Source organism: Cariama cristata, unplaced genomic scaffold (genome assembly GCF_000690535.1).
Source record: "Cariama cristata isolate BGI_N322 unplaced genomic scaffold, ASM69053v1 scaffold6673, whole genome shotgun sequence".
NCBI classification, from domain to species: domain Eukaryota; kingdom Metazoa; phylum Chordata; class Aves; order Cariamiformes; family Cariamidae; genus Cariama; species Cariama cristata.
This window is the reverse complement of record NW_009607706.1, coordinates 23,103-34,600: the sequence shown is the minus strand read 5'-3', so window position 1 is coordinate 34,600 and position 11,498 is coordinate 23,103. Positions and strand designations below refer to the sequence as shown.

Sequence of the window (11,498 nt, the reverse complement as noted above, 5' to 3'; positions counted from 1 at the left end):
GGGTTGCGGTCGGTGAAACACAAGACGAGCGAGGTTCCCAAACTGGCCCTGTCTGCAGCCGGCCACCGGCTCTGCCTGCACACACACAGGGAGAGGGCACGGCTCCGGGGCAAAGGCTTCCCGAGACTGCAGGATGTTTCTCTGCAGCTTGAACTCGACTTTTTGGTTAAACCAGACACCAAAATACTTTCTGCGGGGCGGGCAGGAGGAAGGGATGCCAGCATGTGGGAGTAGAGGGTTGATCTAAAGGCAGACGGACATCGGGAGCACGTCTGGGCACCCCAGCGTGTCTGCGCAGCGTCCGTGCCCCTGCCCAGCAGCATCACAAGGTCCGAGGAAGCTTTTTTGGACCCACAGTTAAGGCAATTCAAGGCTCCCACAAAAATGAAATATGAAGACGAGCACTTGAGCCGCTCCCCGCTGCCACATCACAGCATCCCACGCAAAGGCAGGAGGAGCACAATCATGTTGGAGGTGCTGGCAGACCACAGGGCTGCGGCCGACGACAGCACCGGGAGGAAAAAATTCTCCCCGGCTGATGTATTCGTGGCGTTGTTGTAAAGAAGGAGAAGAAAATACTTTGTGGCAGGGAGAGGAGCAGCTCAGAAGCGTGGCTAATGCTGCCTCCATCGATACGTGAGTATGAACAAGTGAAAAACCATGAGTTTCGTCTCTTTAGTCGCACAACCCGACTGTACAGCCACCACGAGGTTCCCTTTGCACAAGCTCCAGAGCTGCTCCATTTTTAAAGGTTTCGGAAGCACTCCAATCTGTCGGGAATCTTTGAGGCCCAGACACGAGTCCTGCACATCCACAAAACCAGCCGTGGTTGAAGAGGCACACGATGCCCAACAGCCAAAGGCCCGGTGAGAAGCGAATGCTCTGACTGCAGGCTGGAGTTGAAAAACTACATTCTTGTGCCCAAACTGTCTCTAAAGTGACAAATACTTGCAATTTTCCACCCTGTGCCTACAGCAGCCCATTTCCAAGAGTTCAGATACAGCAGTGGCTTGGCTGTGAGCATTTCAAATGTTTTCTTCCTGCATTTCAAGTTCAGAGGAGGGATGGAGATAGCTCATAAACCCAGAGAAGATCTCTTTCTACCTCCTGCCCCACGCGAGCTTTCGAGAAGACTCTAAATATGGGCACGTGGAGTGCCTCAGGGCAAACCGACACACCCTCGTCTAAGAAAAATGATGTGAAAGCAGGGTTGCAGCATCCGTGGTGAGTGACTTCCCCCCAAATACCTCGACAGCTTTTCCATACGTACCTTTCAGGAGTCCCACAGCTGCCTCCGGAGAGAGTGTGAAGGAGTCGAGGGAGCGGGCTATCTCCAGCAGCCCGTTAAAGTGCTGAGCCATGTGGTCCCGGCAAACCGAGCAGATATTGTGGATGGCCTTGGCCGCCGCTGAGGCCAGCCGCCTGTCGCACAGACCTTTCATCAAATAACCCAGCACGGGATCTGCGGAGGAAAAAGCTGGGGTGAGGAAGGGTCCTGGGGACCAGGCTTGCCACGGGGCAGGGCGGTGGCGTGGCAGCAGGGACTCACCCAGGAACTGGGGGTTTCTGTCCACCACCTCGCTCATCTCTCCCACCAGCTCGATGCTGGTGTAGCGGACGGCGGTGTGCACCGTCTCGGGGAGGCGAACCACCCCCTCCAGCACCTCCACCAGGGTCGGGTTGTTCTCCCTGCAGAGGAAAAGACAGCCAGCTTAGCTCCGAGGCGGCTCCTGGACCGTTTCCACTGAGCAGCTGGATTTACTGAACCTGATCGACTCCCGTATCACTCGGAATCAGCCAGGCAAACCCTGCAGCTGTGGAGTGTTGGGGATCTATGATGTGGGCTAGTGGGGGGCTTAGGGCTGTTGGAGCTGGGATCCAGATGCACAACATCCCCCAGTTTTCCCAAATGGAGCAGAAGAAACTAAATACCTCCAGTGAGAGTGCTCGTGGCACAAGAACAAAGCTGATTAATCCTCTGGGAACTGCAGAAAGCCAGAGGAGCCTGTTCCCAGTGTGGGAGGGTGTTACCGGGTGAGTCCCGGGCTCCCTGCAGCCCACGTCGGCGGCAGGGCTCCGGCTCGCTCGTTCGGCGATGGCACCGCCTGTCCTCTCACGGCAAGAGCGGGGCCAAGCTCAGTGGAGCCATGGGGCGAGCCAAAGCCTCGTGGGACACGCCGGTGGGGAGCAGGCTCCCCTGCGTACCAGCAATGCAAGGCCACGAGATGCTCACTCTCTCAGAAACAAAGGAGAAATAAAAAGTGAAGATAAAAAGGAGCAAGAGCAGCCTTGAGATAGATAACGGGAGGCAGCGAGTGTATAGCAAACGTGGTGACTCCCCAGCGTCGCAGGGAAGGGAGGCACGGCACTCCCAGTCCGGTGAAGGCCAGCCGGGCTGCCCCACTGCACCAGCACAGCTGTCGGCACGCAGGAGGACTCACCGCACTCTCACTGCCCTGGATGTTTGCTGTCGACGTTTCCCACAACGAACAGGGGAGCAAAAGGTGCTCGCAGAAAGCGATTTAACCTTCCCTAAAGATATTTGAGAAAACTCTACCCGGAGGTGGAAAGATCTGGGTGCGGAAGGATCCCCAAATAATCAGCCTAGGCAAAAATGCTTTGCTTTCAGGAGATAAAGGAAGGGGAAACAAACCCTTACCCTATTTTACCAGGGCTGAACTCAAGTCTGAGGCGTTCAAATCTAGTCAGACTAGATACAACGAAGAAATTTTTTATTCTGAGGGTGGTGAGGCAGTGGCAGAGGTTGCCCAGAGCAGCTGTGGCTGCCCCATCCCTGGAAGTGTTCAAGGCCAGGTTGGATGGGGCTGGGAGCAACCTGGTCTGGTGGAAGGTGTCCCTGCCCAGGGCAGGGGGTTGGAACTGGGTGGGCTTTAAGGTCCCTTCCAACCCAAACCATTCTGATTCCATGATTCTATGCAAGTCCCCAGGCAGGCAGAAGAGACCCGAGAAGGTCCAACTGCTTCACCGCAGTCCCAGCTCCGTCCTGGACTCATAATTCCTGGTCAGGAAGCAGAGACCTCAATCCTTGGGCTACAGGACTGCTCCATCAGGAAGGGGTACTGCACAGTGCCGTACAGACCATGTACGCTGAGGACTGTCCGAAACACAGCATGGTTTTTAAACATTTCTGCCTGGGAAAGCGTGTTCCTAGGAGCATCCTTGGGATACCTGCGGTGTCTCTGCACAACTCACTTGGAGGCAACGCCTGAGCCCACAGCCCTTACAGACACGAGCAGGATGGTCAACACTCACTGGTCAACGCTCTTCGCTATGGAGGCCATGATGAAGAGGACAGCTTCCGTCACCTCCCAGGGTGGATTCCCATCCTTCAGAGTCGCATAAAGCTGCAGGAAAGAGAATCATTCACAAAAGAAGCTACAAACACAGCTCGGGGGTGTGCGGTCACCAATCCCACCCCACGAGATCGCCACCCGCTCCGCATCTCCTCCCACACACCTGAAATCCCAGACTCCAGGCACGGACCTGCCTAAACCCCCATGTTCCACAGACCACCCTGCTATTCTGGGACCACGGTACCCCAAAGCGTGAGGCCTCCTGACCCTCCCAGAACAGTCCCCACCACCCACTTCAAGATACGGTTGCTTCCTAGTGCACGAGGAGACAACGTGTGTGACCTCCTCCCCACCCTGAAGGCCACCAGGGCTTGGGCTACCTCCCACACAGCGACGGCTGCATGACGCTCCCGCAAACCCACCTGAGCAAAACACTCCACCGATCCCACCAAGAAGATCAGGTCTTTCACCAGGTCCGAAACCCGCATCCGGAACTCCCCAAAGTCATCTGTCTCCTCTGGGACACCCTCCTAACAGAGATGAGGGAGAGCAGCTCAGAGAAATCCAGGTGCCCACATCCCCACAGCTAGGACAAGATAAGCAATTCTGTTTTAGAGGAGAGATCCATCGTTCCTGCCCTCCTCTCCCCAGATCAAGCTACTGAAGGGGATCTGGAGGAGAGCCGTGCACAAAGAAAATGCCAACAGCCTGAACACACGCTGCGTATTCCTGCTCCGACGCGCAGATGAAGGGATGGAAATCAAGGGGATGAGGAGCCTGGGCAGAGATGGCAGAAGGATAAAGCATCCCAGACTTCAAGGAGGAAGATGACAGCACTGCGGCTAGCAAGCTGTGCAAGCTTTATTCTGATGAAAACACCCCCGAGCAGGGGACAAAGCAGCTCTCCGCAGCCCTCAAAACAGAGACCACCTGGGGGAAGGCGGGAGAGGGTCACCTCGCAGCAACTAGACGCCAGAAAGCTCTGTTAGAACATGGACCAACTTAATGAAAAGAGGTTTAATACAGCAGCTTTAATTACTCTCCCTCCTATCTCTGCAATTACTGCAACTGCAGAACGATTACCTGCGGAGCCCTGTAGCTATGGCGAGCCATCAGCATGCAGCAGTGAGGACAGACACATCCTACCGCCCCGGCTGCCTCCAGAGGAAAGAAAGCAAATGCTGCCTTACGTGGTCCGAGTCAAGCTGGCAGTGTCTGGCCAGAGCGTGGAGAAGGCGCTGGATGTAGGCTTTGAAGATGCTGTGGATGACCGCGTCGTCCGTCTTGTACAGGTGCTCCCCCAGTCTGTACCAGAAGTTAAATGAAATTTCTACCACCTGTTTAGAGAGAAACAATTCAGCATCTTGTGATCAACAGAATGTTTTTTCTCCAGTCTGCCGGCGCTCCCAACTGAAAAATCTTCTCTGTGGGTGGCTGCAGCGTGGTGGGTACCACAGATTTCCATCACTCCTGCTTCCTCATGCAATGATGAAACGTGGACCAGTTCCCCCAGCTTCGCTGATCTCCTCGACTGCCTGTCACTTCATAAGGGATTGGAAACCTGCTGAGCTCACCTGAAAACCTGTCAGCAGCCCTCAGAAGTAACACCTCTTCTCTGCAAAATTAACCTTGAAGCAGAAGAACCGTCTCTTGCTTCAAAGCGTGGACATCTCCTCACTTCACATCAGCCAAACCTGCCAGCCATAGGTTTTTCTCTCCCCGACCCTGACCCGATTCGTGCCCTCCCTCTCCTTGCTGACGCATCAGGAGGTGTTTGATACCCAGCCTGCCCCAGGGAGCTACGGGGCACTTTGCTGCTTGCAGGTACACCGTCATCACCAGATAGCCACACCAGTGGAAGAGTTTGCCCACCTAGAGCCGATCCCCACCGTCCTGACGGCTGGCGCGGGGTGCACGCAGCCTCGGGCTAACGATGAGAGAGGGACAGCAACCCCAGACAGCAGCAAACATCTCCAAGAGAGCACCTCAGGCTGGAAGGGGACCTTGCTCCAAAAGCCTACAGCCTCTTTATAAGTGCAGTTATTGCAGAAAAAAAAATAAGTTCAGATTTTTTCAGGAGCAGATGCAGAGCTTCAAGTCCTCCTAAGCATCGCTGGCACAGGACAAGGTCATGCCCAAGGGAAATTGGGCTTAACAGACCTGGAAAGGGGACTGAAAGAGTCCCTGAGTCCCCGGCGAGCGCTGCAGAGACCTGACGAAGCTCAGCTACTCCACAATTTCCATGGCAAACAAGCCCTGACGGGTTGCATTGCAGCAGCCGTCGTTTCTTAGCTAACTCGCCTGCCGGTTCTCAGGTCTGTACCAAAAGCTTCTGGAAAACCCAGCCCCGGAGAGGGCATTTTAGCTCAGTCCAGACCCCCTCCCACCCATCACTTCAGGGGCTGCATCCCTTCCCCAGTGGGACCTTCAACACGGAGGGAAGGAAGGGAGTGCATCCCAGCAAATCCCAGCTGGGGCCTCCCGCTCCCCGTGTCAGATTTAGGGGGATAACCCCTCCGCAAAGGAACCTCCATCCCCTCAGCTACTCGGATTTAATTAACTTTTTTGGAAGAATAAAAGAGGGGTTTAAAAGGAGAGCGCATCTTAAATATAATGTTCTGTACTTAGGGCGGGACGGTCGGAGAGCTTCGATGCAAAACAGCGTTTCACTCACTCAGAGGACAAAGTTACCACGAGCTACACTGCAATCCCCACAAAGCTTAACTTAAGTTGAACACATGGAAAGAAAATAACAGAGGCTTTCAGAGCTGCACTCGCAGTCCCACACATCCAGGATGCTGGGAAAGGGAAGCTAAGCCAGATTTCCGCATCACGAACGCAGAGCAGGCGTTTCAAGGCCAGCAGCTCTCAGGAACTGAAGCCTCCCAACCACGTGGCAATGTAAGAGAAAGATTTTTTCCACTGACTCGACTCTGGATGAGTGAGATTTGACGACAGGGGTGAGGAGAAGAACAGAGGGAAACCTCACTCACCTCGTACTGCGGATGACCTGCACATATCAGCAGCAGCTCCAGCGTCCGCAGGTCACCCAGCCCTTGGCCTGGTGTACAAACTATTTTATCTAGGAACGTCTCGCACAGCTCGGTGAAAACACGGCAATAATTGAGCACCCTGGTGAAGGAAAAAAGAACAGGGCCCAAGTGAGAAAGATCTTCCCCACACGGGACCAGATATCCCGGCACGGGAGAGATTTGGTCCGTGCAGGTAGCATGCCCTGGAGCCTCGTCTCAGACCAAGAAATACCGACTTCTGCTTTAGCTTTCCGTCAGCAATTGGGAAACACTGAAATAGGGGAACTTGGCTTTGTTCAGAAGTAGGTGAAAACACTGGCTTCCAATAAGCAAATCTTACGAAATTTTCATATTACCCACAGTATCTGAGAAAACTTCTCCGAAACCAAAGCATCGGGCGACAAGGTGCAGGACGCCTGCTACAAAACAGCTCCAGTTCAATTCACCACCAGGCAGGTGCCACGTTTCAGAAGACAAATACACAAACCTACCTTTAAAAGCTTTAGCCTGCTTTAAGATTGCAGAAGTAGAGAGAAGAGTTAACAGCCGGGAGCCACAGCACAGCACCAAACCAAGGATTGCTCCTCACCGATAAGACGACCTCAAATTAGGGATTTGGGGGAGAGGTCCAAGAAAAGCCGTCAGTCCTGGGCTTTGGTTTTAGTACTGGAGTTCTGGAGAGGTTCAGGAAATTCTAAAGCAATATGCATCCAGAGATTGCTGCCAACACACCCTAAGGCCTGTCTTAAAGACAGAGGCGAGCCCCCCCATGAGATTTATTGATTTATTTTCATCCCAAAAGGCTTCACCCTTTACAGGACCCACCAGCTCCTCAGCATGTCCTCGGGAGCGGATCAAACACGGGGGAGATGTCGCCAGGGCCGTCAGCAGGGCCTTTATACAATACCTGGAAGCGTTCAGGGGAGACTGCCTTCTCCGACAGAGACTGCACAACAGATGCTACTAATTACACCGTGCCCCAGCAATCCCTGAAGATGAAAGCTTTCAGCTTTTTCAGAAAGTCACAGACCGAAGAGATGCGATTGCAGAGTCGATCTTAGCAAGCAGAGAGGACATTATAATGAACTCTTACATGCCTGACAACTGAAGACTAATTCTATTAGTGTTAAATGGAAGGATAAACAGGAACAGATGCGACTACCATTTTCAATTTCAAAAGGGCTAACTTTGAGGAGAAACCACTCATTTTGCCTGTGGAAGTCTCATTTAACGCGGCAGAGGCTTGGAATTTCCTTAAGTCAAAGGCACATACGTTATCGGGGCTTTGCCCCTCAAGACGAAGCGAGGGGAGGCGGCAGGGGGACACACACGCTTGTTGAGTTCTTGAGTGGAATTAAGCTGAAAAGCCTCAGCAGCGAGCCAAGTGCCTCCAAGCAGCTGAAGGGCTGTTGGGGAGGAGGACTGAAAAGCAGACTGCTGGATTTTGGAAGGCGAGACGAGCAGGGATCAAGCGAGAATTGCCAGAAGCCAAACCAGTGCCAGACCCTGTCAAGGACAGTCACAAAAACAGCACAGGATTTTTCAGCTGTAATAAACAGCCGGTGGAATTGCTGCGCGCTGAAGACACCGGCACAATTAAAGATTTGTGGCGCAGTTCAAACTACGTGAATACACACCGGTTTTCAATGCTGTGGGTGAACACGGGGGGCGAAGGCAGGAGGAGTGAGGACTATCAAGACTATTTAGACATGAGGATCTGCTTACCCGCAGGTGGAAAGAGCAGGGACTGGCAAACTGCCATCCCAGGAGTCAAAAATCGGACACCGGACATCTGTCCGACAGCTTCACGGCTGGTCTTGCCGTTTCCATCAATGGCAACCCCTTCCACAGCCACAAAACGCGCTCAAGGGCAAGGGGGACGGGGGGTCTGGCAAATACAGACCGGTTAATCTGCCCTCAGTAGCACGAGCAAGTTCCTACGTCATTTTCCAAATACATGGAAGTTGGAGGGAAATGGGCTAAACGCCACAGTGGTTTACCAAAAATAGATTGGACCCATCTAATTCTTATCAGTAATGTTTTAAACTGGGAGAACTGGAGCAGAGGAGATGATGGCGTCACACAAAAGCTGGTTAAACTGGAGAATGCACAGTTGAGGGCAGGGATGAACAGCTGGCTGGCGGGGTGGTTAGCAGGCTGCGCTGGAGAGGAAATACCAGTTCGGTGCTAGGGAGGTCCCAGATCAATCTCACAACTGATCTTATCTACGTTCGTCAGCGACAGCCACATAAAAAAGGAAGAGCAAGCACTCATGGTGGTCACTAGCAAAGCTGGGATGCAATATCTGCCTAGAAGAATGAAAACCATCTGAATTTGAGCAGGAAAAGGTTGTCCACTTCCGACAACTTGTGGATGGGCTCAGCAGCCACAGGATGACCAAAACGCCGACACCGCGAGGTGACGAGAAAGGCAAGAGGTGTCCGGCAAGGCGTTGCCTGTACACAGGGATGCCACGATGCCAACACATGGGAGCGAGATCCCCCCGGGAGCAGCGCATACCTTTGTGCCCAAGGAAGCTAAACTCAGAATGAGAGCACTACCGATCACCCAGGGAAAAGAAAACCATCGCAGGACTGACAGAGCTGGGCTTGCTTATGCAAACTCGAGCCTGGTTGCTTCCTACCTACAAACGCACCCAGGAACCAGCACCAGTTGGGCAGTTATTCAAGTTAAGACAGTGCTGGCCAAAGAGAATAGCCGCGAACGGGACTAGAATCAACTGAGGGTTGATCAGAGGGTTTCCAATCACAGCAGCAACTTTTCATAGAAGCCAACACACGTGAAGCGCAGGTTTCAACGTGCTTGATCAATATCTGAAGGCTACGGCTTCTTGTAAGTCAAGAACGAGGGGATGCTGACCCAGCTGGCACATCCAGTCCTCTCTCCATCGGGAACAGCCCAGCCAGGTATGGACATTTGTAGAGAGAAGGCAGTAGGAACAACAGGTCACTTCTAAACTCTTATTTTAAGGCTGGTAATGCATCACCTGCACCTCAGGATACTTCCCCTGCGCTTTGCCCTCTGGAAGGCAGACGGAGCGTCCCAGCAAGCCGAGTCTGGTGACAGTCTAACTCCCTGTCAAAGCCCGAGCTGAGCACACACGCCTGGAGCACAAATCGGTGCACCAAGGGCAAGGAAGTCATTTGCTTCCTTGTCTTCGTTCAACGAATACTTATTTGCATAAGAGACTTCAGAGTGCTGCATGCAAACACCGCTGATTCCAAAAATAACCGCAGACAGACACGGTGACAGTTAATTACCGTACCTCTCCTTCCTTTGCGGGCACAGCCACGGCTGCAGGCTCACTTACTTGTCCAGGTCCTCGCGCGCTACAGCCATGTGATAGGCACTCTCAAGGGTGAGGACGCCCTGGAAAAGCTGCAAGGCCAGGGGCAGGTTCGTCTCCACGTTCTCGATGGCGTAGAGGGCTGAGCACACGCAATCTGAAGCAGCTTCGTGGAGGTTTGATGATGTCTTGTCTTGTTGCTGCAAGAAACAAGAAGCAGAAGGGCCTGGTGATGATATACGAAATGAGATGGTAACGGAAAAACTAGTCTTTTCTTGCTCCTGAAATACTTTGTAGAGTCTCTGCATAGCCACAGCTCCCAACAACCCACTCCTACCAACCCTGCAAGGCCCGTACTGCTTTATCACCCCAAACCTCTGAGGTCAAAGCTGACCCTCCACAGATGGGACCCCACCGAGCCTTCCTGGGGAGAGGCAAACACAGGAGGAGAAATGCCACGGCAGTTCAGAAGGAAATAAAACATCGTGCTGCTCATCACCCTGCCTGGGTCGTAGAATCACAGAGTATCTCCGGTTGGAAAGGACCCATAAGAATCATCGAGTCCTCGGTGAGGATGGAGACGAGGTTTCTCACAAGCACGTGTGAAACATTTATCCCTGTGATACTCTGAGGGCGAGCAAGTGGATTTCAGGCTCAGCCTGGCAGGATGTTTACGGTGACTGTGCGAGGCTGATTTAATGGCTCCCGTGGAGCCCTGAGTAATTAAGGAGGGAGACAAGAGCGGCATACTAAGGAGGAGAGAGCAAACAGCAAAGCGCGGAGAGGAAACAAAGGAGCAGTAGCTCTGTGCGTGCCCCTGTGTGTCCTTTCACACGAGATTGCAACCCATGTGGAAAACAATTCATGGTCCCCCGTGAAGGTGGAAGGGGAGGAAGGAAAAATGCCTGCTTTAAAAGTGACATTAACACAATAAAAAGGCTGGTGAGCCAAACGCCCTGTCCTGGGGGAGATGGGTTTTTGCTGCAGCATCGCTCAGGAGCTGGGTCCCTGCATCAATATTGTCTATTCCTGCTCCCGTTGAATGGGAGCCCTTGTCTGCGTTTGTCATTTATTGAATCGGCACCACGGAACAGATGCAAAGGAGGGATCCTGCTTGACAACGGGAGGAGGAATAGACAATTCCTGCGCTGGGTCACAGGTCCGGACAGTGCCGCAGCAGAAAACCTCTGTTCTCCAGGAATTCCTCCTTTTTTGTTCAGTTCATGGCTCTCCCTGCTGCAGCGACGCGGGATTCTCCTGACCTCCCTGTTTCGCTGGCCTCTTCAGCTGTCCCGCGTTCAGATAGGACAAAAAAAAAAAACCACAAACCCAAACACCTTCAGTAGGGAATTTTCCAAGGTGAAAACATCAGAAAAGGAATAAAATATTATGTTATTGAAAATCTGGAAAGAAAACAAAACAAAGCCAAAAAAATACTGATTTTAGTATTAAACGAATGCAGTTTCTTCAACAACAGACATTTTTCAAAGCCAAAACTAACCAACAGTCAAACCCATGAGGACGGCAAACTTCAACAACGCACTGAACAAATGTATTTTGCTCAGAGTCCCATAAAACAGTTTGGCTTGGAGCAAGGACCAAGCACAATGTGCTCCAGACCAAAACGCGCTCTCTTTTATTTTAAAGTCTAAGTATGCTCAAAAGTACACCTGGCGCCTACTTTGGCGGCAGTGCCAACCCACGGTAACGGCGAGAAATGGTCATTTCTCAGATGTTAAATCCTCTATTCTGCTCTGAATGTTTTGCCACCACAACAGAAAAAGAGAACCTGGCTCCCGCGTCAGACAGACAAGATATCCGCTTAACATAGGCTCCAAAATTGAT

General features: G+C 52.5%; 1 protein-coding gene across 1 annotated transcript in view; it reads right to left on the bottom strand.

The window, feature by feature from the left end:
• The window catches only part of TNPO3 (transportin 3), a gene marked incomplete at both ends in the record, with an annotated part of 23,572 nt that overhangs the window by 4,989 nt on the left and 7,085 nt on the right, over positions 1–11,498 (bottom strand). Inside the window, 7 exons of the mRNA XM_009696832.1 lie at positions 1,271–1,462; positions 1,550–1,689; positions 3,274–3,365; positions 3,737–3,844; positions 4,505–4,651; positions 6,308–6,446; positions 9,678–9,853. Of these exons, the coding sequence (XP_009695134.1) occupies positions 1,271–1,462; positions 1,550–1,689; positions 3,274–3,365; positions 3,737–3,844; positions 4,505–4,651; positions 6,308–6,446; positions 9,678–9,853 (994 nt within the window). The remainder of the gene's footprint in view (positions 1–1,270; positions 1,463–1,549; positions 1,690–3,273; positions 3,366–3,736; positions 3,845–4,504; positions 4,652–6,307; positions 6,447–9,677; positions 9,854–11,498) is intronic.